The sequence below is a fragment of the Microplitis mediator genome, chromosome 9, assembly GCF_029852145.1.
Source record: "Microplitis mediator isolate UGA2020A chromosome 9, iyMicMedi2.1, whole genome shotgun sequence".
In the NCBI taxonomy this organism is placed as follows: Eukaryota; Metazoa; Arthropoda; class Insecta; order Hymenoptera; family Braconidae; genus Microplitis; species Microplitis mediator.
Window position 1 is genome coordinate 5697950 of NC_079977.1, and position 26378 is coordinate 5724327.

Consider the following 26378-nt stretch of genomic DNA (forward strand, 5'->3'; position numbering starts at 1 on the left):
AAAATTTTATTTTTTCGTCAAATTTTTTTACGGCTCTACTATTTTTTAATTAAATAATTTAATTTAATGAGTTAATTAATGCGGATACTGGCAATTAATTAATTTAATTATATTTTTTACCATCGATAATTATAATGACGATTTATTGCCCAAAGTTACGCAACGATTGCCGCCATTATTGCGCAAAGATTTTTTAAAAATTTATTTCAGCGCATTCGTGTGCGCGTGCGCTAGGAATTTATTTTAATTATTTTGTTTTAATTAAAATTTTTAGTAATTAGAAGTGATAAATTTTCATCACTTCCGGTGTAATATCGATAGTAATTGACATATATTTGAATTGTGTGTTGATTAAAAGTGTCGTGTTTAAAATGAAATTTAAAATTCCCGCGCTTGAGAAGTTCGCGTACCGGAGGTAAGTAGCGCTGGGGATTTCCGTAAATTGTGAAGGTACTGCCATATTTTTTTCCATCTTTTCTTTTTCGGTAATCAGTCAAACCGCGTGCTTGTTCTCCTTGTGAGCTAAGGCCGGATTAATTGCATCGGCGACTTGCACTTTTTTATAAAACCATCCAATAATTATTTTTAAATAAAATAAATCTCAAGATGACGAACAAGGCTGAGCTCGCTTGCGTTTACTCCGCATTAATCCTCGCTGATGATGATGTCGCCGTCACTGTAAGTAACCTCTCATTTTATTACTTGAAAAAAAATAATTCCACGTGTACGAATTTCGTTTTATTTCAATCTGTAAATGTTTGAATATTCAAATTTTTAAACTGCAATATTAAATAATTTTCGTTTTTTAGGGTGAAAAAATTCAAACAATTTTGAAAGCCGCTGCCGTTGATGTTGAGCCTTACTGGCCAGGTCTTTTTGCCAAAGCCCTTGAAGGTCTTAACATCAAGGACCTCATCACCAACATTGGATCTGGTGTTGGAGCTGCACCAGCTGGTGGTGGTAAGTTCATTTATTTATTTATTTATTTAAAAAAAAACCCTCATGGTTTTGGTAATTAGATGGTATAGTTACTGCATAGTTGCGGTAACTCAAGTTTTTTCGTCGGATTATTACCAAAAATTTACGAAATAAATTCAGAATATTTACGGTGATAAAATAAAAAAATTACAGGATTTTAATAGTATTGAAACTTTAATTATACAGTATATTTAAAATGTATCGCAGCATCGAACGGCTCTAGTTATTTTCACTTGCATTCTTTTGTTTGAATTAGAAGCGTGTGATCTTAAAGCCCGTGTACAATAAATTCGTTCCAAAAAGTTCCACACGTGGAACTTGTGAACATAAGACAGATTAGAATTTTGGATAGAACTTTTTTAGAAGGTTAGTAATTTTGATGGTAAAAAAAAATTTTTATGAGCAAATTTAGAGTAAAAATAGAACGTTTTTGGAATTTTTTTAGTACAAATTTTTTTTACACAGAACGAAATTGAAAAACTTGATATTTTGCACGTTTTTTATAATTTTGAATGCAGAAGCGAAAGATGAAACTGAATTTCTTACAATTTTCTACTATACAGCATCTGTTAAAGTATCTACTAAATAGAGGAAATAATCAACAAATTAAATATTTAAAAAATGCGCATTGAAAAATTTAAAAATTAATAAGTGCATTTTTTATTACTTACTCTTATTTATAATTTTAAATTTGTCTGCTGCAATCACACTCGTTAAAATTGTCGTCTTATAGTTTTTATACAGAATTTTTCCAATAAAAGTTCGGCATTTTCATGGAAATTTTATTATAGATTTCTTGGTACGCTACATCATAAGTACAGTAAATATACTGTATAACTATGGTAAAAAAATTGGCCAATTTGACCATAGTAATACCAAATTATCAAAGATACTAGAATTAATCTACGTTTCATAATTTTTGAATTTTTTAAAATCGACTAATTGAAAAAAAAAGAAATATTTTTAAAAAATGCACTTGTAATTTTTCTAATTTTCTACATGTGCAATTTTTTTTTTTATTTTTGTAATTAATTTGCTGGAAAATAAATTCAAAAACTTTTAATTGTTAGTTAACTTCAGAATGACAAGTTAGCCGACATTTAAAAATTTTTGGATATTATTCAAAACAATAAATAATAAAAAAAAATGCACCTATAGTTTTTTAAATTTTCTACATGTGTATTTTTTTAGATTTCTTTTTTAAATTAAATTGTAAAATAAAAAGAATTCGAAAATTATTAATTGTCTGCTAACTTCAGGATCATAAATTCCGAAAGTTTATGACTCGTTTTCAGACAATTAATAACTTCCGGTTTGTCTTTTAACCAAACCAAAAAAATGCACATGTAGAAAATTTAAAAAACTACAGGTGCAATTTTTTTTAATATTTTTTTTTTCATAATTTATCTTTTTGAAATGAATCCAAAAATTATAAGACGTCAGCGAGAGGTATCCTCATATCATCCACTGGATCAGTGAATAAACTGATTCGGTCAGCATTAATGAGGAAAGAAAAGCAAGTTAGGAGTTGTCGGGTTTAAATTATTCAAAATCTAGACCTAGCTCCTTTCAGGCAACATTCAAAAATATTTTTTTATTCATTCATTTATTAATTTTTAAATTTTTAAATTTTCTCCAGCTCCAGTAGCCGCTGCCGCCGCAGCTGATGCTGCACCTGCGGCCAAGGAAGCCGAGAAGAAGAAGGACGAACCTGAAGAAGAGTCTGACGATGACATGGGATTCGGTAAGAAAATTTTTTTAAAATAATAAATACATTTATTTATTTATTTCAATAAATTTAACAACTAAATGATTATCTAAACATGTATTAGCTACTGAATATTTAAATGTAGACAATTTTCAAAATGATATCAAAGTATTTTTAGTTGTCTAGTAAATTTTTATTTGAATATTTTTTAAAATATAATTTTTTTTTATTGTTACAGGTCTCTTTGACTAATTTCAATTACCGAGGTTACAATTAATTGTCATTACTTGTGTATATTGAAATTAAATCATTAAAAATATAACAAAAATCTTTTTGTAAAGAAAATTAAGTTGTAAATTAATTTTTGTGCTCCTTTAATTACGTATTCCTGGTCCCAGGATTTATTTATATTAAGTATTCAAAAATAAGTAGATACATGGATGTAAGTATGTAATTGAAACAATAATTTTTTTTACAGTAATTAGTATAAGTAATTAATTTAATTACTTACAGATGATTGATAATAACAAAGATGGATAATTATTACAAGTGTGCGAATCGGGTTCGAACCGAATCGAATTATTTCATGACTTGAAAATTTTTGAATTATTAGAAACTTTTCACATTTTTTAAATTTTAGTCAGCTTCCAAATATTAAATTTTTATTTAATGAGTTTAGTTTTCAAAGTAACTAGAAATTATTTTTTCGTACACAGCAAAAAAAATTATCAACTGAAAGTAAATATTCTTGATTCAAGAAATTTATTTTGAAACTCTTAATTTTCTTGAGAAAAGTAGAAATTTTCCTGACCAAGACGAATTTTCTTGGTTCAAAAAAATTTTGACTTCCCGAAAATGTTTGACAAAAAATTTTCTTGACTTGAAATGATTTTTTTTTTGTAGATTCATGTCAGCTCTAGTTATATCTGACAAAATTTTGAATTATTGAAAAAAATATTACACTTGAATCCATCAAAAAAGAAATTTGGAATTACAGTCGACTATCCGTTATAAACCTGCCCTTCATAAGCCGCTTCCCTCAATCGGCAGGTACTGGGTCCAAACGGTAGCACGACTTGTTGTAGTTCGCAAAAAAATTATCCGATAGACAAAATATCCCCGGACTAAATATTCAAGAGACAAAAATTCGTGACAAAATATTCTGTCGATAAATCTTATTCAGAAAAATATATTTTAAGTGAAAAAATAATTAATGGTTTTCAATAAACGTGTACCATACCATTCCATGCATATTGGAATGGTACCGTCAAGTGTTGATCTATTTTTAATATCACACACTCAAATTTTACGTGCAAATATTTTAAACATTTCTGATAAAAGGGCACCGTACTATTTATATGAAAAGTATTTATATTATAAGATATTTTATCTATCGAGTATTTATTCCGGGGATATTTTGTCTATCAGATAAAATGTATTCGGATATTTTATCGCGGATAATAAGTGACGGTACCGTCCAAACAGCTCCCTCACTCAACCACTTTTTTGAGTTTCGTAGCAGACATCCCGTTATAAGCCTCCGTTAAAATTCTATAAATTATAAACTAACAATAGGAACAAATATCAAAATTAATGATGAAAATTTTCTATCGATCTCTCGCGGATAATAATTTTATAAATATTATTTATTGTTGATGATTGTAATGATTAATTACAATTAAAGCTTCTGTTACAATTTAAAAGTTTTAATGAGCATTATGTTGATCAATAACAATTATTATTATTATTACTGTAATTAATACCGTTGTCATCATAATTATTATTTGTCTAAAAAGATAAGTATTTATTTTACTGCTATAAGTACTAGAAAAATCGGGACACTGACGTATGTAACAAATCGTAAATATGACGTTCAAAGTTATAAAAAATAAACACAGGCTTATAACGAGTAGTCGAGAACAAAACTAAACGCGCGGTAGTGGAGACTGAAATTTCAAGGAAAATTTCCTTGCGTCTCTAGACCAGGCTTATGACGAGTCGATTCTATTCATAAATTTCCGAATAGATTGAAGTTCGATTCGATGCCAATAGTTCGTAAGTTCGAACTATTCGCACACAATTATTTATGATTGATAACAAATATTAAGTAAACTTAAATTACTTGTATCCTGTAATTAAAATATCTACAATTTTATTTATCCATATAAATTTAAATTTATTAAAAATATTTAAATTTAAAAACTACAGCACTTTAAATTTTATTTGTTTGTACTTATAATTCAAATTTTTATTATCAAATAAAATTGTAAATTATTTAATTACACAAAAAAAATATATAGTAATTAAAGTATAAATAATATTAATTAAGCTTTGAAAATAATTTTCAAAATCAATTTGCGTTTTCATAAATTTCAAATATTTATTTGGGTTTCAATTAATTTGCTTTGTTTTTTTTTTTTTTTTTTACTCACATGTCTAACGACAAAGACAAATATTGATATATTTATATATATATTTATTTTGCTAACGATAAAATATTCTACTTGTTGGCCCGCCATCAGTACGGTAACTATTTTATTTAATGATAATTAATTGATGATAAAAAAAGTTATCAGTTTAAACAAAAGTATCATAAAGCAGGTCTCTGAAGTGTGCTCACCAATTCTGTACACCTTATTATATTTAATATTATAAATTATAATTAATCCATCCACATATTTATACTTATACCATATACATATACATATACATATATTTACTTTATTATTATTATTATTATTAGCATCTGTTTTTATTTTAAATTATAATTTATGAAGAATCTGTACGTTTGTCCGGTCCAGTAAGCGGTACCTTTTGAACCGAAGCACCTTTACCTGATAAAACTCGATGGAAAAATTCCCTTTGACATTTTTTTGACACTTCGCAACGTGCGAGCAGGTCACCACTTGTCCTTACAATCGAAAATTCGAGAAGACAATTCGATAATATGTCGCCTCCGAGATCAAAATTTAATACGTCATTCCATACTGGGCTTTGATCCCGACAAATAACTGTGCGTTTTTTCTTAAAACTTTTCCCATCTTTGAATATCGTCACCTATACAATCAAATGTTAATTAAATATTGTTTAATTATTAGGGTGGTCGTTGAAAATTAAATTTTCTCAGGCTTCTTTTTAGTGAAAAACTACGTGGGGAATTTGGTTTTCTCTATTTACGTAAAAAGAATTCATGCCTCCCCTGATTGAACAACTGAATTCGATTGAATTAAACAGAATTGAATTTTTAATTCTATATAATTTAAATAAATTCTGTTAATTCGGTACCTAACTTAAAAATGAATTCTGTCTAATTCGGCAGGAAAACCAGAATTTATCCAAATTGAAACGAATTTAAATAATTTTATTCGGCTTAATTCGAAAATAATTCTCAAATTTTTGGTTCTGACTCCGAATTAAACGGAATAAAAACACATTCAAAATTTTTAAATTGGTTTTCTTCTGTTTAGTTCTCAAATAATCCTTGAATTCATGACACTGAAGTTAGCAGACGTCTGGCAATTTTTGAATTTTTTTTAAAACGATTAACTATAAAAAAATTTTGAAAAATTGCACCTATAGTTTATTAAATTTTCTACGTGTGTATATTTATTAGTTTTTTTTTTTGTAATTTATTTGTTAAAAAAAAAAATCTGAAAATTTGTAACTGTCTGCTAACTCCAGGATCGTTTGAATTCTTATGATCTTGAAGTTAGCAGACAATTCAAAATTTTCGGATTTTTTTTAAACAAAACATTTACAAAAAAAATGCACATGTAGAAAATTTAAAAAACTACAGGTGCAATTTTTTCAAATATTTTTTTTTTTTTTATAATTTATCGTCTAAAAGAAAATCCATAAATTATTAGACGTCGGCTAACTTCAGTATCATGAATTCTTTTTAATTCAGTCTTACCGAATTTAACAGAATTGAAATTTTCAATTGTTGAATTCTGTTATGCAGAATTCGACAGAATTGAGCAGAATTAAAATTTTTAATTCGCTCGAATTCAGTTGTTTAATCAGGGTCAGGACGATCAAAGTTCATTTTTCGATACAATCGCGATTTTTTTTAAATATCTCATGAAATATGCAGATTAAAGGAAAAAATCATAGGAACAATTTTGTAGGAAATTAAATTCTTGACAAAAAAGGTCATATTCATTTTTTTTATAAAATGTGTATTTACGAAGATATTTTGAAAAAACTTTTTTAGATCTTATCAATTGAGCATTTTAAGGATAACGAATGTTTAAAATATCGTTTTTTCTTAAATATAGACAACTTCGTAACTCGTAACATATCAATTATTAATGCTTGGTACAGTTTCTATACACTTAGAAAAATTTTATTTTCAAAATTTGTAATCCTTAAAACGCTCAATTCATAAGATCTAAAAAAGTTTTTTTAAAATATCTTCATAAATACACATTTAAAAAAAAAAATGAATATGACCTTTTTTGTCAAGAATTTAATTTCCTACAAAATTGTTCCTATGATTTTTTCCTTTAATCTGCATATTTCATGAGATATTTAAAAAAAACCGCGATTGTATCGAAAAATGAACTTTGATCGTTCTGCGGCACGTGTTCTTTTCACTTGAAACGAAAAAATCAAATTCCCCAGGTATTTTTTCACTAAAAAGAAGCTTTCCATGGGGCGTTTAAGAAAATATAATTATTAACAATCACCCCTATTAATCATTAAATAATATTTGTAATAAAAATAATCATAATATAATATCTTGCGCGGCAAAAGATGAAACTGGAGTAGGTGATATGACGTTTCGACTCAAAATTTTTCTACTTATTTAGGAAACTACTGAAAATTTGTATCAGTAAATTTTCTATTTGAAACCATTTCTTCACCAGAAAATTCTATTCCAAAATTTTTCTATCTGTCACATTTATATTTGACTTGACAATTCTTTACAGAACTTTTCTATCAGCCACTAAATCTCCCAGTGACTTTTCTATCTAAAAAATTTCAATCCCAAACTATTCTACTTTGCATCTTTTCATCTTCAAGTTTCTGGGATCAAACTTAAAAAAGTTATGAATCGAAAACATGTCAAATAAAAAATTTACCGATAGAAATTTTCAATAGTTTCTTACTGCAGTAAAAAAAATTTAAGTAGAAGCGTAATATTTCTAAATAATAATAATTATACTAGTGATGGTGATTAAATGAATTTACCTTTACGTAAGTGTCGTAATTCTGATTACCAGAGTCGTCAGAAATAGAAAGATTGATTGCACGGATAACAATCACTGTTAATTTAGCGGCATTTGCATCGTAACAAAGTGATACCATAAGCTCGCCAAGTGGGTCTGATCGATAAACACTACCCTCTGCGCCATACCTGTGTATTGGTCTTGTCAGGGTGACTGGTTTAATACCAAGATATTCACTATTATTAAGTGGCAACGGTAAACGGACGTAACCAAGAGCCCGATGTTTTGATGCTGGATCAAAATCATAAAGAAGTACCTCAAGAGTTGTGCCAGTTAATGATGAAACTTCAAACGTAAACTCTTCGTCGAAAACTGAAATTTAATTAAACAATTACCTAATTGATTTTTTGTTCTCTTTGTATGTTGAGTTGATTAAACGTGATGGGAAAGTTAATTTACCCGGGTTCAAGGTACATCGATGAACTTTTGTTTGCCACGTATTGCTTCGGTCTGGCAGCAAACGTATCTTTGCGTATGGATCAGCATTCCCGCTTAATTCTCTAGCTCGTAAATCGTGCGCCTGTTTAATTTCAAATCACAGTTTTATATACTTTTTTTTTATCAATATATATAGGAGAGAGGAGGCAAAACGGGGTACCCGTTTTTTAAAAATGTTTTTTAAACATTTCAAAATCACTTAAATGAATCGTTTATTTGAAAAACCCCATAAGTCAAGAAAACAAAATTTTTCAGGAAACACAAAAAACATTTTTTTGGAAAAACTTGACATTAAAATAATAAATAAATAATTTAATACAATAATGTTAGCGTCTCTGAAAAAGATTCCAACAAGAAAAATTTAATTTTTTAACTGAAACTACTTGAAAAAATTATTTAAAGTTGATTGACTTATGGGGTTTCTCAACCAAACGGAAAAAAAAGTTATAAAATCATTGTTTTTTTAAATGTTTCCACTCAAATCATTTATTACACTAATAAAATGAAGTATTAAATATGTATTGGAACTCTGAAACTCAGAAATTACAAAAAAATTGTAATTAATTTAAACATTTTAATTAGTCATATAACAGTCAACAATAAAACAACATTTGAAATTAATTTCCCAAAAAAGCGCGAATTTTAAATAAAAAAAAAAAAATGATTTCTGTAAAACTAAAACTGCATATGTGTATTTGAGTCATTGACTTATGGGATTTCTCAATTAAATGAAATTGCTGTCACCCCGTTAATTTTTTTTTAAACGCTGATTCGATGCATATTTTGATTGATTTCTATGGAGGGATATCCAAAGAACCCAAAAATGCAAAAAACTTCATTTTGTAAAAAACATGACTTATGGGGTTTCTCAAATAAACGATTCAAATAGGATTGAGCATTATTTTGAATTTTTTTTCACCGTTTTCGAAAAATTTTGATTTTGTAAAAAAATAGTAAGAAACCAATTTGATTTTTTTTATTATCAATTTACTATAAAAAAACTCCGGTGTCAAATTACTTCAGATGTATTTCAATAATCAACTTTAAAATATTTACAATTTTTTAAATTTAATTAACTTTTAATAATTTTCTAATCTATTACTTTAAGCAAAATATAATTGATTTTTTAAAAATATCTACTTTGGAATTAAAAGTAACTTAAATCTTTTACTTTAAAGTTAATAAAAAAAAGTGATTAGCAAATAAAAAATTACCAATTTAAATTCGGTAGTTAAACTTTTTCAAAAATCGAAAGTGTCAGTCGAAAAATGTTAATGACTTTTGTTTTATGATAAAAACTATTAAAAATTTTTTTTCTTCCTTTGCATCTAATAATTATGTGAAATGTAATTTTTCTTTATGTAAATTACTTACAAGAAAATTTAATTTAATCAAATTTATTAAATATCCAGAAATTTTTTTTCACCTTTTTTAGGGGGTTCCCATTTTGCCCGCAAAAAATGAAATATTTTTCTTTGACGGCAGCTGAATTTTTTTCTATTTACTTCGAATATCATTAAAAAAAAAGATTTGACGAATTAGAGTCCTCGGAAACTTACTATTTCTTTACCCCGTTTTGCCCTCCCTTCTTCCCCTATATATATATATTCTATCACTAATTACCTCAAGAAGTTTTACAGTTAAAACACTAGATGTTGAATCATACGATAAACTCAATTGTAATTCGCCTCCAACATCATCCAGCGAAGATGAAGATGACCAAGAAGATTGCTGAAATAATTATGATCATTAGCAATAAAACAGTAAAATCTAATTATAATTAATCTCTTAAGGGCTGTAGGGGAAAAAGTAATTAGAAAGAATCATTCTTCTCGGCTATATTTTGATGCCACCCTAGAGTTCATTTATATGAATTTTGTACGCTCTTTTACAAGCAATTACAGTTTTTCGTTTTTTTTATATGGTGTCTTAAGGAATCGATTTTATTTTCCCGGATAATAATTTCCCGAGGCAGAATTAATCAGCAATAATATCGTGTGTCATAATTTCCCATGATAATTTACATGATTAAATTTTATTTGGGTTATTTTTGCACATGGGAACATTATTTTGGTAACTTTTTTTATGGTGAATCGTGTATTTATTGGTGATGGGCTGATACATACAAGTATTACCTCAAAATATATATTTGTTTTATGTATATTTTGACATTAAACTCCGTAACTAGATTTTATAGAAAATGAAATAATTATCTTGGCAACCATAAGAAATTTATAAGAAATTTAACCTGATTTCCTATTGATATTAATTTATTGAGTAGTTTCGTGTTATTGAAATAAGACCTTATCAAAAAAATCCATATGGAAATCCAGCCTAGATTCCTATGTGGGTTCTCACATGGCGTTTTCGGATGGATTCCCATATGGTTTCCTATAGGAATATTAATCTGTTCTTTTATTCATATTCGCGTATTAATAGACGACAGACATAGAAATCCAGATACACCGGATTCTATATAAATTACTTATGTAGAAACCCAGAGTCCTATATGAATTTCCCACAAAGAAATCCATACATCCAAATTCCTATGTCAAGTTCCTACATGGGGATCCAGGTACCCACAGTTTCCTACATGGATTCTTGTATAAATCCATACACTCCTATATTAATTCCTATGGGTCCCCATGCAATCCCACATGGATTTTTTTGATAGAGAGTTTGAATATAATCATTAATTGTCAGCTACTTGATCAGTCGATTTTAAAATTTATTCAGCTCTTCACAGAAAAAAAGGATTTCTTGGTGCAAAAAACTTTTACTCTCTCCAAGAAAATTCTTGTATTATCACTGAAAAACGATAATTTTTTTTTGCCAAGGAATTTTCTCTATCTAAGAAAATTTTTGTTTTCATTTCATGATACAAAATTTTTCTCGCCCCTCAAAATCCTTTTTTCTGTGTAATGGATTCTTATATAAATCCATACTCTCCTACATTAATTCCTACGAATTCTTACATAAATCCATACTTTTCTCTATGGATCCCTATGGGTTCCCATACAATCCCACATGGATTCTTCTCATACACAGAAAGATTGGAACCCGATTGGTTACTGTTCTGCACCTGACTCATTGCGGTGCTGGAAGAAAATGCTCGATTGTGGTGCAGCACCACACTGATGAATGTGTGGAACCTGACTGAGTCGTGTGCACATATCACTCAGTCAGGTTCCGCACAGTAATCAGAGTGATGCCTCACCACAATTGAGCATTTTCTTCCAGCACCGTAATGAGTCAGGTGCAGAACAGTAACCAGTAGGTTCCAATCTTTCCTTGTAGGGTAGAATAGTAAAAAAATAAATGGAACTCGATTGCTTATAAAAGGGCAAAAAATTCAACCCAAGTGTTCTTAATAAGCGGGTACCGTTTCCAAATTCTGCAACCATAAAATGTATAAGAAATTTCTTACACACAAAAAAAAAATTCTCGACTGAAGGTAAATATTCTTGATTCAAGAAAATTTTTTTGGAGACCTAAATTTTCTCAGATAAAGTAGAAATCTTCTCCAACCAAGACGAATTCTCTTGGCTCAAGAAAATCTTGACTTGGTTCCCGAAAACGTTTGTCTTCAAAAATATTTTCTTGACTCAAGATATCTGTTTTTTCTGTGTATGACCAATTTTCCGTAAATCATAACGTGTTCCACGAGCCACATAACAGGATTGCCAGCCTTGTCAATTCCTTGCACATGAACATCGACTTCTACGGTGGTACATATCGAGCATTCATCACGAATACCAAAAATACACTTTTTCCCTATCATTAATCTAATGTTTAATTATATCACGTAAATCACTATTTGATTACTTAATTTTGCTTGTTTTTTTAATATTAATTTCTTACTTTCTACATATGATGTATATAGCCGATTAGCGTTTATTTTCTAATAAAATAAATAACAGTAAATAAATTTCTAAACCTACTTTATGAAACACAGAATCGCTGTCGCTACTTAATCGCGATCCATGGGCAGATCTTGGCTGCGGCCTGACTATTACCATACGTTCATCACTAGCAACGAGCGCACCGCCCGGTAACGGAGGCGCGATTGGACTCACGGGAGTTCTCGGTTCGTCATCACCTTCCGACAATCTCTGAATAACTAATAAACAAACAAAACAAAGTTAAAATTCACCATCACCCAACTAAAGTAACAAGATCCCTTACCTTCACGCGAGTCCAAAATACTAGTGTCATAAGGCGGATCGCGTCTCGTCCACTCGACCTCGTCGCACACATTGTCACTGAAATCCCGTGAGCCAGATGTTGGATCGCAAACAATACCACCAGCAACGTTACCAAGTTCAATAAAATCCTGCGTTGATGATTTAGCGGCCTCTTTAGCACGATCCAACAGGTCTTTCTCAAACCAATTAAGCGGTTTACCACCAGGGAAATGACGTCGTTTTACGCACATTGCGTAAACGATCCACGCTGACAGAGCACCAGTCGCTGCTCCAAAGCTGGTCAAGACAGCGGTCAATCCCATACTGTGGCCGAACATTTCGTCCGTTAAATCTATAATGACCGTGAAAAATTTAATTACTCAACGTCAGGCTCCTCCAATACATATATGTATATATATTGTATAATTATAAATATATATCCAGCAATTTAATTAATAACTCACCTCAATATTTAAATAAAATCAAAATTTAATTAACATTGTTCTGTTTATTATCAAATGTCATACTTAGTAATAGACATATTTAAAATATCAAACGTTTAACTCACCGGGAAGAGTATACTCTACATTATTCCAGCCCGTATTCAACCACTTCTCCAGTCTAGGGGTTACGAGTTGGTTTACGCAAGCGTCGACCAAATTGTCGATGTACCTGTGTATAGATAAGACTTCAATACTTTGAATCAACATCACCCACAATCAACTACATATATATATATATATCTATACATTTATACATCTATATATATATATACATATAGATATATATAATATATGTCTACTTGGTTTTACTACTACTAATACATTTAAGATTACTATCAACAAACTGTAAGAGTCTACAGATATATGTATATGTATATATATATATATATATGAGTACATGGACCAGTTAATCCGCCTAGAGGCTTTATAACCGTCATCCTAGCTTTCGTTTCAGCTTTTTTTTATTTCTTTTTCTTTTTCCTACGACACTCTCAAACTCGCCCTTGAACTTTTACCCAATACCCGACACTATCCAAGTCGCCAAGTTTTTTTTTACTCTATATATATATATGTATATGTACGATAAAGAATAATAACAATGTTACGGATGTTTTTGCACAGCGTGTAGTTTATGTCTCTGATGGCTCGACTTAAATTCAGAAAAAAGTACACGCTCGTGGATAAATAAAAACGTTACGAGAGTTTAAATTTTGTACTCGAGTTTTTTTTGTGATTAAATTATGACAGTTTTTTAAACGAAAAAGTAAAAAAATAATTTAAGGGGTCGATTTTAGAATTACCGCTCAGAGTTAAATGGAACTCGACGTATGGGAGATAATGGTAAGAAAAAAGGTGAATTACATTTTTGAAGAGCTACAGAGAACCGAAATTTTGACTTTTGAAATTTTAAAAATGAGCTGCGTGAAAAATAACAGGTTTCATTGAATTTATTTTTTTCTGGAGCTCTCCAAAAATTTAATTGGATCTTTTTCTTATCATTGTCTGCTGATATTTTGAATTTCATTAAATTCTGATGATACTGAAGTTAGCCGACGTCTAATAATTTTTGAAATTTATTTGAAACGATAAATAATAAAAAAAAAATATTTGAAAAAATTGCACTTTTAGATTTTTAAATTTTCTACATGTGCATATTTGTAGATTTTTTTTTTTTTGTAATTTATTTGTGGAAAAAAAACATCCTAAAATTTTTAATTGTCGGCTGACTTCAGGATCATAAATTCTGACGGTAATTTTAAAACTGACTTAAGATTGCAATTACTTTTTTTTTTTTTGTTATTATTTTTAATCGCGTGTTTAATAGCTTGGCGTTGATCATTTTATTTTTCTGTAGTTTTTTTTTTTATAGTGCACATAAAAAGATCACGGGCAGTCTGAAAATGTGGTAAATTATTGTTAGGGTCGATGGTGGTATTTAGGACAAAAGTAAAAAAGCTGAGACTCTCCCCTATAGTAATTCAATTTTAATAATAGGAAGATCAATATTTTTATATAAAAGTATCCTGAAAGTCATCCATCATATTTATGTTTTAATTTTTTATGATTATAATTTATATACACTGTAAAAAATCGGGAGTGAATTCGGATTTTATTTCAATCCGATTCGGAGTTTCAATATTAAAATAAACTCGGTTTTGGAGTAAATCTGGATTCAATCTGCGTTTACTCAAATTTTTTAGTGTAGAAAAATTTTTTTAGAAATACAATTATTTAATAAAAAATCGGAACAGCGGTTGGTCCTTCGAGCCAGCCCCCAAAACTTCCCGCTGTTTTCGAGCTCCTCGAGCGACAAAATTCTTGGGCGACGTTTAGAAATCTATATTTTCAGCATGGCATTGATTTTACAGAATAATTATTTCTGCCACGAGAAAAAAAAAATTTTTTTAAAATCCGAATTTCATTTTTTTGGAATTTCTCAAGCGACCAACGATTTTCATATGAGACTCGAAAACAAAAACTTGGTTTTTTTGGACCACTACAGTAGCAATAAAAATAAACCCGGTTTGATAAACTGGTTCTTAAATTTTAAGTGTCCAAAACTGACCTCAGTCTCTGCCCTATGAAATTATCAAAATTTTTAATATGCAACTCACACATTTGTTGTAAAAATAAAAATGTTACTGAAGTTAGCCGACGTCTGATAACTTTTGAAATTTATTTGAAACGATAAATTATGAAAAAGAAAATATTTGAAAAAATTGCACATAGTTTTTTTAATTTTCTACCTGTGCATTTTTTTTAGATTTTTTTTTTTTGTAATTGATTCGTTCGAAAATAAATTCAAAAATTTTGAATTGTTGGTTAACTTCAGGATCATAGTTAGCCGGCGTCTAATAATTTTTAGATTTTTTTCTGAACGATGAATTATAAAAAAAAAAATATTTCCAAAAAATGCACCAATAGTTTTTTGAATTTTCTATACGTGCATATTTTTAGTTTTTTTTTCGGACATAGATTTGGTGTAAAAAAAATCCAAAAATTTTTGACTACCCGTTAACTTCAGGATCATAAATAAAAATAATATTTTCATTAAAATAAAAAAAAAATTACGCACCACACAAAAATATACAAAAATATAAATCTATTTTTAATTTATAAAAATAAAGACAAAGTAAAAAACAATGGAGCCGTACCATATGGCGCTATTGTTAAACTCAAATGTTAGCAATTGACGTAATTAGTATTCGAACCAAAACAAAACCATTAACTTAATCCTTACTCTTATACGATATACCTAATTACGCTTAATTAATAGACCAAAGTATATACAATATATCAAAAAGTATCTGCTAATAATAGAAGACATTTTATTAAAAAATAACACATCGATTATCCGTGTAATACTTCCAGGTGTTTTAAAACCGTTTATACAACAATACTAATCCTCTGTAATCTTATTTTCACATGACGTCATTATAATAACACACTTATTTTTCTACTTGTCTATTTTTTAAAATAAATAAATATCTTAATAACTCAGACATTTTAATTTAATTGATAAAATATGAATATAACAGACAAACAAATTTCAAATTTTAAATAAATAGAGTAAAGAATCAATAAAATAAATTTTTTAAAAAATGCGCATTTAAAAAATTTGAAAATTCAAATGTGAATTTTTTAAAATTATTTGTAATTTTAAATTTGTCTGTCTGCTACATTCGCACTCATGCAAAATTAAATTTGTTCGCCACAGTATAGATACTAAAATATTTTAATATATATATGATATATGTTATTGATATAAGAGGCACATATTTTATTTACCTGTGCGTAATATATGTCCGTTATCACCAATGTTCAGTTTCATACTAATGTAATATTCGTGTACACAACCTCGACAATTGTAGGTAAGTAAAAGCCTGAACTGGTGATTCCAGGGTAGGACGAATTTAACGTGACTTGTAGATGGTGAAAAATAAAATACGCAAGCGCTGTGGGGGATGTGGAATCACCATCACCCTTAACTTATCCTCACCCTTACTCTGCTGCGAATAAACACCCTCGTGGCCTTCAAGCTTTACAACCCAGTACCCAACCCTCATTCTCATAATAAATATACACATCACGTTTTCTCATTTTATTGTTTAGTTTTTTATGTCACATTTTTAATTAATATATTAGATTATTTTGTGTTTCATTTAATTATTGGGAATACTATTAATTACTTTTCATCTATTAATTGGATTACAAAATCAATCATTCGTTTTCTTTTTCCTTTTTTTAATAAATTAACATCAATGGATAATAATCCATTGTCTATTGATAATAAATTATGAATGGAAGTTTAATGAATCAGCGATTATGAAAATTAACTATTCATTAAAGATAAAGAATAATTTACTTAATAATTAGAGTTAATTGTAGCGGAGGTTTATTTGCGTTAAATAAATTTATATTTTTTAAAATAAGTAAATAAGATGAGATGAATATAAAAAATAATTATGGTAATGAAAATATTTATGGAAATATATTTTATAAGTTTTTATTGATGGTATGAACTAGAGTTTTGAAGGAATTCAAGATATTTTCGTTATTAAACCTGTTATCTAGGTCAAAGTATACTTTTTTTGCGTAGGCGCGCTAAATATATAACTATCTTATAGCAATCTTGCCTAAGTCTGGTCACCAGTACCCGGGTCAAAAAAATAACTTGATTTTGGCGTAATTTAAAAAATTTTTTTTTATTTGCTTTTGAAATTTACCATATATTATGGTAGTGGTTAACCATTGCCATATATTGTGGTAAAGGTTCCTATAATATTATGGTGACTATTACCATGATATATGGTAACCATTACCATAATATTATAGTAATCGTTACCATAATATTATAGGAACCATTACCATAATATATGGCAATGGTTAACCACTATTATAATATATAGTAACCACTACCATAATGTATGGTAACCATTAACATAATATATGTTAACCATTACCATAATATTGTAGTAATCGTTACTAAATATTATAGAAACCATTACCATAATATATGGCAATGGTTACCCTGATTAAACAAAATGATTAAAAATGATTTAAAATGATTTGTTTTTTAATCATTTTAAATACTTTTTAATCCTTCAAATCATTTCTAATCCTGTCTCTTATGGACATTTAACGTGTGAAATCATTTTTAATCATTTTGTTTAATCAGGGTAACCACTGTCATAATATATGGTAACCATTACCACAATATATGGTAACCACTCCCATAATATATGTTAACCATTACCATAATATTATAGTAATCGTTACCATAATATTATAGGAACCATTACCATAATATATGGCAATGGTTAACCACTATTATAATATATAGTAACCATTACCATAATGTATGGTAACCATTAACATAATATATGTTAACCATTACCATAATATTGTAGTAATCGTTACTAAATATTATAGAAACCATTACCATAATATATGGCAATAGTTAACCACTGTCATAATATATGGTAACCATTACCACAATATATGGTAACCACTCCCATAATATATGGCAATGGTTAACCACTACCATAATATGTGTTAACCATTACCACAATATTGTAGTAATCGTTACTAAATATTATAGAAACCATTACCATAATATATGGCAATAGTTACCCATTACCACAATATATGGTAACCACTCCCATAATATATGGTAACCACTCCCATAATATATGGTAACCATTACCATAATATATGGTAACCATTACCATAATATATGGCAATGGTTAACCACTACCATAATATTATAATAACGTTTACTATAGTATAATGGGAACGATTACCATAATATTATGGTAATCATTACCATAATATTATGTTAATCATTACCATAATTCTTTCACATGTGATATGGGAACTGTTACCATAATGATGGAAATTGTTCCCATACTTTTGGGAACTTTTCCCAGATAGTATAGGCCTATATCTCATAATTCCAAGTAATCATTGCCATTACAGTATACTGAATACACCATATATGGGATGATATTCCATAAACGTACTAGGAACGGTTACCATAAATTTCTCTCCGTGTAAACCAAGTGTAAATAAAGTTTTATTTTTGATCCGGGATATTAAAAAATTTACTTTTTAAAATGTTAAAATTTTCTATATTGATACCCAAGTTCTGGATTATAATTTCGAACCGTAATTTTTAAAGTTTTTTTTCCGTGTACTTTATTGGAATTATAAGTTATCGTTCTGCAAAAAAATTATTATCTTTTCGCTACAACGTTTATTGGACAGTAATTATTTTAATTGTATGTAGATAATTATTTCCTTACATGATACCGTTACAATAAAGCGAGTCGATAACACAATAGCGGCCAATGTTACTTATATTCTTTAGAATTACAACATAGGAACTACTTTCGAAAATTTTTTCGCAAGCATATGTACACAATTCGTTAAATTCATTGCACCAAATATTCAATCTTGCAGCTCTCCAACAATTTCAATCAAATTTTTCATAACCATTCAATCAAGTTATCTTTCAACATCATGGCTGTGTGGAAAATTTTAATGATTTTTTTTTTAATATCAATAACCGGATCGGTCTCTAAAATCGTGAGATTTTCTGATCAAGCAAATGGTTGTGGTGGAAAATGGGTATGCGAAATTTCTTTTTTTCTAAATGGTTGTTTAATTTTTCACAGAGTAAAACATTTTTAGAGCTAATATACACTGTAAAAAATTTTTGGATTCGGTATAGTGTAAATAACTTGTAAAAAATTTTGTGTGAAAATTACACCAAATATCGCGGTAAATTTAGACGGTGTGAACTAAAAATTCTTACACCGTCAAGTGTATAAACGTGTAATTTATGATAAATTTGCATTAAGAAAAAGAATCATAAAAAAAACGAAATTATAACGAGTAACACGGAATGGTGTAAAAAAGTATATTACACCGTGTTAAAATTTGACGGATGAATAATTTACACCGTTATTTTACACTACACTGCCATAAAAAGTTCTCAGGAGCCATTTTTTACACCAAAATTTTTTGCAGTGTATATAGGAAATTTTTTGGAATTTGTTTTATGTAATGGAATAAAAAAATTTTTATTTTGTAAAAGTGTCATCCATGGTGTAAATACGAATGCTGCGACGGTTATATGTGCACACGTTACTATTTCCAAGGACATTGTATAGAAGGTCCAGTTGAACGTTGATCATCTACTGAAAAGTTTATATCACAAATTTAATTAGTTTAATATATAATTGGTATTCTAATAAAAAAAAATTTTTGATTAAACATATGTAATAGTCTTTGTATATTTGTATACAACTTAGATCTTAAAATTGGCTAGGGCTGATCATACATGATCATGTATAATTATGTATGCGTAAAAATAAAATTTAAAGCTTACAATTAATATCGTCCAAGTTTCTTTCACAAATTAAAGCTTTTGTCACAAGATACAAATTAAGGCTCGATACGCTACTCTATAATCCATTAACGATCCTCAGTTTAATTCATTTAAAATTTCCATTTGCCTGGAAAATTTTGATAAAGCCTCCATTTACTATACAAGTGCAACAAAAACAATTTCCCGTTCGTTCATTCAAGTGCGAAAGAGAAAATATATATTTAATCAAAGGTATGATCAGGACTAATCACAAATTGACCCATTTAGAGTAGATGTTTTTTTTTGACCACTTTAGGACCAGTTTTGGACACTTCAAAAATTCGAATAAAATAACGTTAAATACGCAATCACATAATTAATTTTTTAAATGTGTTCGGAATTCCTTTTGTCACATGATTGCGATGGGAATGTTTTTACACTTTTTCATTAATTAAAAAAAAGTATTAAATATCTAAAAACGGAAGAGTTGCCACAAATCGTACTTTTACACACTAAAAAAAATAATTTCTTGACACAAAAAATATTCACTCGCCCAAAGAAAATTTTTAGTTGCGTCAAGAAATCTTTTTTTCTGTGTATATTTCTATGCATAAATAAAATATATACTTTAGACTCAATCACATATTTCTAGGACATTCGAATATGATGGAAACATCCACTCTGACTTTATAGTTAAAGCAAATACTCTATTTTTTTTTTGAGCGAAAGCAAATTCTGAAAATGTCCTCAATCTTCAAAACAATTATATCCCTTTTCTATGAATTATATCTACTATAATGCGATAGTAAATTATAATTCAGATCGCCGTAGACCACCGAGGTAGTTAGCTCAGAAAAAATAAAAAAGAAAAGTTCTATAATTACGGTACTATATAATAATTGCGGTAAAATGGAACTAGTATTTGAATATAATTTTGAAGATCTTCAAAATACTTTCCAAAACATTGGAACAATATAAAACTTTCAATTATAAATTATCCATCTACACAAAAAATATCACTGTGTCCACGAAAAAATTCCAAAACCAAAGTGCGATTCTTAATCGCAACCTAGTATTATGAAATTCGCAGAAACTAAGTAATAATTTTGGGTTTGTGTAAAATTGCCAGATGGCACGAATTTTGTCTTCAAAAGGCAAAATGCAAGATTTTAATGTACATAATGCAGCAGTAAATTATAACTCATAGTTTAAAAAAACTATAAGATGGCGGCAGTTTTTAGTCGTTGTTTCAAAAATGTTGTTGCCGGATTCGCAGTAAGTCGAGCGATTGTAAGTTGTTTTTTTGGAGGATGAAAAACTCGTACCAAGGTATCAATATGTTCATGAAAAAATTGAGGATGAGCAGGTACGATGTATCTTATTATCGTCCTACTCGGCAGAAATTATAACAAAATTTCAAATATGTGTACAACTGCCAGACGGAGGAGGACTTATTATTTATTTTCCGAAAACTAAAGGATCCCGTTCACCAATATTTACTATTTATAAGAACATTTTAAAAATAGCGATCTTCATTTATTGCACTCAGAGAAAAAATAAGTTTTATTCACTATAAGTATTTCATTCAAAATCATAAAAATTAAAGCATCGTTAATCATAAAGTAATAATTATTGGCAATATTTAATATTTATTAAATAGAATTAAGAATATTCCATACATGGTGACCATCTAAAAAGACACTTGTCACTCTGTCGTATAAAGGAGAATTGTTTGTGCCAGAATTGACTTCAAGTCGGAATATAAAATGTCTGAAATAAGTTTCTTACCAGGGAAACTACAAGTGGTAGGCGCCATCTAGTGGCGAGCACTGAACTACTCCCATTGCCGTTCTCTCTATGTATATTTTTTTTCCCAAGAAATTTTTCTCTTGGTTTGATCAACTTTTCTTAACATATAATGTAAATATATCAATAGAAAGTAGACATTTTTTTTGCATTAGAGAATTGGGTTAAAGACAAAACGACATAATGGAGATTAAAGATAAGGTTTGTGTAGTAATTGAGAAAATATCACGCAAAACCCACGAGGGCAAGAGTGTATTGTGTTGAAATAAACTTCCATGTCTCCTTTTAGCTTTTATGCCGGAACCAATAGACACCAATGAACATTATCCACCCCTATCTACCCATGCTACTCAATATATAGGATATAATATCGATATATATCGGGGCTATACTGAGAATACTTAAAAGTGTCGTCAGTAATTTCCCTCGAGTAATCGTTTTTTCTTTTTTTATTGTTGTAATATATATATTTTACTAGTAAATATATAGGGAAGAGGAGGGAAAACGAGGTAACCCTAAAATTTTATGGAATTTTTTAAAAAATTTTTTTTAAACGCTTCAAAATTACTTTTGTAAATATAATTGAGCATTAATTTGAATTTTTTTTTACCATTTTCGAAAAATTTTGATTTTGTAAAAAAATAGTAAGAAATCAATTCGATTTTTTTTATTATCAATTTAAAATAAAAGAACTCCCAGTGTCAAATTACTCAAATTACTTCAGATGTATTTCAATAATCAACTTAAAAATATTTCCAATTTTTTAAATTTAATTAACTTTTAATAATTTTTGAATCTATTACTTTAAGCAAAATATAATTGATTTTTTAAAAATATCTTCTTTGAAATTAAAAGTAACTTAAATCTTTTACTTTGAAGTTAATAATAAAAAGTGATTAGCAAATAAAAAATTACCAATTTAAATTCGGTAGTTAAACTTTTTCAAAAATCGAAAGTGTCAGTTGAAAAATGTTAATGACTTTTGTTTTATGATAAAAACTATTAAAAATTTTTTTTCTTTCTTTGCATCCAATAATTGTGTAAAATGTAATTTTTCTTTATGTAAATTACTTACAAGAAAATTTAATTCAATCAAATTTATTTAATATCCAGAAATTTTTTTTCACCGTTTTTAGGAAGTCCCCATTTTGCCCGCAAAAAATGAAAATTTTTTCTTTGACGGCAGCTGAATTTTTTTCTATTTACCTCGATTATCATTAAAAAAAAAAAGATTTAACGTATTTGAGTCCTCGAAAACTTACTATTTCTTCGTGCCCTTTTTGCCCCTCTCCCCCTTCCCCTATAAGTAATGGACAATTGATAATACTCAACATAATTATATTTGAGCTTACGTAAATTAATGACATTTGTAAAGAATATGTGCCGTATTACGGACAAAGTATAGAAACTGGACAATGTTGACAATGCGCAGTCAATGTCTGTTGAATTCAATGAGGCAAATTAATTAATATGTTTCGATTAATTTTATTTAAATTATTATTCAAACCTTCAGATAGAATTAATCCAATTATAATTTTATTTTTTATTTTTGTATCTTATGATTATTAATTAATGTATAATATATCAAAATATAATTAATATTTGTATGGTAATTAATTATATAAGAGGTGAATACCGTTGTATAACAATTAAACGCTCATTTAATGCTAAATATGTGTTAGTATTAATAATTATATACATATATATATATTCAAACGCAAATAATTCAAGCGTTATGACGACGAGCTTTTAACGGTAATTAGCTGATGTTTGTATGCGATAAATATATATTCAGTTAGTTGATACTTTCATGCCAGATATTATAATTTTGTATTTTAACAATTTATTATTAAAAAATTAATTTGAGTTACATAAATGTAAATTATTTCAAAATTTTTTTGACATTTTACTCAAGATTTTATAAATATCAATATAAATATGACGTAGCTTTTGTGATCGTTAATTTTTTCTTACATTATCATAATTAATATAATTTTAAATTTTTTAAATATATAGAATAGCACGAGATTATTTTTGAGATAAAAAAAATGTTTTTTTTTTTTTAAATCCTCAGTAAAATTCGCGGCAAGTTAATCAGCTCGAAATTGCAGACAATTTAAAATTTCAAGTAAAAACAAATTTTTTTTCAAAATCATGGCCCATTTTACCGCAGAGTCAGATTTTCTCAGATCTCATTAAAATAAGCATTTGAAAAAAAAATTTTTTTTATGAAAAATCTAAAATTTCTCCCACTGACCGGGCTGTTCAACTTACCCCCCCCCCCTTTTTTTTTCTACAAATCGTAACTAGATATTTTCCAAAAAAAATTAATTTTCTTTTTGTTTAAGAAATGGAACCTCATTTTGTTCAGACATAAAAAAAATTAAGTCTCATTTTACCCCAGCTTCGTCGACGTGATAAATATTGAGAATAAAATAAATCTCTATACGACATTTTTTATAATTTCCATTTATGATTATAAATAATTTATGTATTATGTTTGCATACAAACTTTTTCAATACCTAATGAAATTTTCAAAAATATTTTGTTAATTAGAAATTTAATAATTATTATTATTGTTTGTAATTAAAGTTAAAATTTTTTATTACCTATTGTTAAATAAGTTGTGACATTCTCTCACTATTTGTGACATAGTGTCCAAATTATTGACATCCGTTGGTCCAAATTTTATCTCCGTTAGAACACGATCTTAAAAAAAAATTACATATATTGATGAAATATCAACCCATAATATTATTATATCTTTCACCGTAGGAAATTCTAGGAATCATTACCATAATGTCTGGTAAGGTTTACTGCAGTATTTTTTAATGATTACTATAATTATAGGAATTTTTTCTATAGTTGTACTGTAAAAAATTTTCGGAGTGAACGCAGATTAAATTCGGAGCGAATGTGGAGTGTAAAAATTAAAAAAAAAACACTTAAGTGGACCTTTTTTGGTACAGGTCAAGTTTAAAAGTTTCCATTGCCCTGAGTAATAATCAAGTAATAAAAAATATTTGAATACATACTAATAAGATTGATTTCAATGTCGACCATAATACTGAGATATAGCTGTCGAGGTTCTTTGTCTTGCGAGATATCGGGAAGAACGATTTGATAGTATCCAAAAGAAAACCCTTTCTGCGTACTATTACTTATCCATATCAATTCTCTTAAACCAAAAATAATATTTTTCCATTAATTATTTAAATTATTTCATTAAATTTTTTGACTTATCGTTGTATTACTTTTTAGTTACATAGAGTGTTCCACTTCCTATTACTTTATCATTTGTATAAACTGTTATATTTTGTTCGACATGTTGAATATTTTGTTCAGGAACTTTAACATTATAAAGACGCACCATTTTATTGATTGGCAATAATTTGTTGTGTGATCAAAATCAATAAATTTTGTCCTTAAAACATTTTTAGGAGTTCTAGATACACAATTAATAATTAAAACTCATTAATCTACTTATGATTCATTAATATATTGAATATATATGTTGAAAAATAAGTAGACAAATTTTTTTTACTAACAACTTATTAAATGGACGATATATATCTATAGTAAGATATGACATTATCAATCTATTGTTTTATTTTATCAGTATCAATGTTATTTCCAACTAGGATAACTCGACCAATAAATGACTGATCCCCGAGTCGAAAAATTTAATCTATTTCAAATCAAATATAAATTTTAAGTTACGTCTATTCAATTTCACTTTTTAGTTGTATTTAAAACATGAAATTTAATCGAGTTTTTACGGTACTATTCCTTATTCAGACTTGTTTTCAATAATTTTCGGTCTGGCTTTAGTCACCTCTAGATCAAAATCAGACTTTTTTCTCAAAATCTTTAGCCTTCTTTTGTTTTTATCCAAACCAAAATCACTTTTTCTGTCCGTTATATAATTCGATTTGGTTAAGCAAGTGAAAAATGAGGCGAATGACTTTCGTGCTCGAAGTAAAGATGATTAAATTGAAACTGAGATCAAAAAAGTTACAAAAGTTGAGAAAAATTAAATTTAAATCGAAAAAGTCACGATCTTTTCGGAAAATCGCTAGCAAATCGATAATGGAATATATAACTTCTGAAATAAATTTCTTACCAGGGACACTACAAGTGGTGGACGCGATCTAGTGGCGAGCACTGAACTACACCCGTTGCTGTTGGCTAGCATAGTGACAACAGCCTTTGCTGATGGTAAATATTTATTAGGTTTAAATATATATTTATTAACTTCGAACAAATATATATATTTATCCTAAATGAATATATTTTTTTGTGTCTAAGTAATATTTTTTGGAGTTAATTTTAATGAAACTTTGCTTTAATATTTGGGTTTGTTGGCACTATTAAATAATTTAGTTGTCTATCAAATAAATATTTTCTTAACTTTACCAAATAATTTGATTATCTTAGAGAGAGAAATATTAACGTCAACCAAATAGAGTCTATTAAATCATTTGTTAAAAATGACAAAATAAATTATGTTGGCGTAATTAAATTTAGTTGTCCCAAATAAATTTTAGTTTAACAGAATTTAACAAAACCGATTTAATTGTCCGAAGAGAAATTTTTTCTCGGTGTACTAAAAAATAAATGATTATTTGTGTATGATTAAATAAATCTTGTTTTTAGTA

At 28.1% G+C, this 26378-nt stretch overlaps 3 protein-coding genes across 5 annotated transcripts; 1 reads left to right on the forward strand and 2 right to left on the reverse strand.

The window, feature by feature from the left end:
- Nucleotides 1-459: 459 nt before the first annotated feature.
- LOC130675177 (60S acidic ribosomal protein P1) lies at nucleotides 460-3031 on the forward strand. 2 transcript variants are annotated; one of them, XM_057480706.1, is made up of 4 exons: nucleotides 460-678; nucleotides 810-957; nucleotides 2618-2722; nucleotides 2925-3031. In XM_057480706.1, the coding sequence occupies exons 1-4, from the start codon at nucleotides 607-609 to the stop codon at nucleotides 2936-2938; spliced, it is 339 nt and encodes a 112-aa protein (XP_057336689.1). In that variant the 5' UTR covers nucleotides 460-606; the 3' UTR covers nucleotides 2939-3031. The 2 variants fall into 2 exon arrangements, with proteins under 2 accessions (XP_057336689.1, XP_057336688.1); XM_057480705.1 differs by having other exon boundaries at nucleotides 464-678; nucleotides 810-960.
- Nucleotides 3032-3105: 74 nt separating this feature from the next.
- Nucleotides 3106-16483, reverse strand: LOC130675176 (synaptotagmin-3-like). 2 transcript variants are annotated; one of them, XM_057480703.1, is made up of 8 exons: nucleotides 16331-16483; nucleotides 13108-13211; nucleotides 12541-12891; nucleotides 12297-12475; nucleotides 9979-10086; nucleotides 8317-8437; nucleotides 7880-8229; nucleotides 3106-5743 (listed from the first exon to the last, which is right to left on the reverse strand). In XM_057480703.1, the coding sequence occupies exons 3-8, from the start codon at nucleotides 12875-12877 to the stop codon at nucleotides 5456-5458; spliced, it is 1383 nt and encodes a 460-aa protein (XP_057336686.1). In that variant the 5' UTR covers nucleotides 12878-12891; nucleotides 13108-13211; nucleotides 16331-16483; the 3' UTR covers nucleotides 3106-5455. The 2 variants fall into 2 exon arrangements, with proteins under 2 accessions (XP_057336686.1, XP_057336687.1); XM_057480704.1 differs by having other exon boundaries at nucleotides 13004-13211.
- Nucleotides 16484-23255: 6772 nt separating this feature from the next.
- On the reverse strand, nucleotides 23256-25207 carry LOC130674751 (uncharacterized). Its single transcript, XM_057480172.1, has 4 exons — nucleotides 24975-25207; nucleotides 24756-24898; nucleotides 24330-24429; nucleotides 23256-24242 (listed from the first exon to the last, which is right to left on the reverse strand). The coding sequence occupies exons 1-4, from the start codon at nucleotides 25091-25093 to the stop codon at nucleotides 24236-24238; spliced, it is 369 nt and encodes a 122-aa protein (XP_057336155.1). The 5' UTR covers nucleotides 25094-25207; the 3' UTR covers nucleotides 23256-24235.
- Between the last annotated feature and the right edge of the window lie 1171 nt (nucleotides 25208-26378).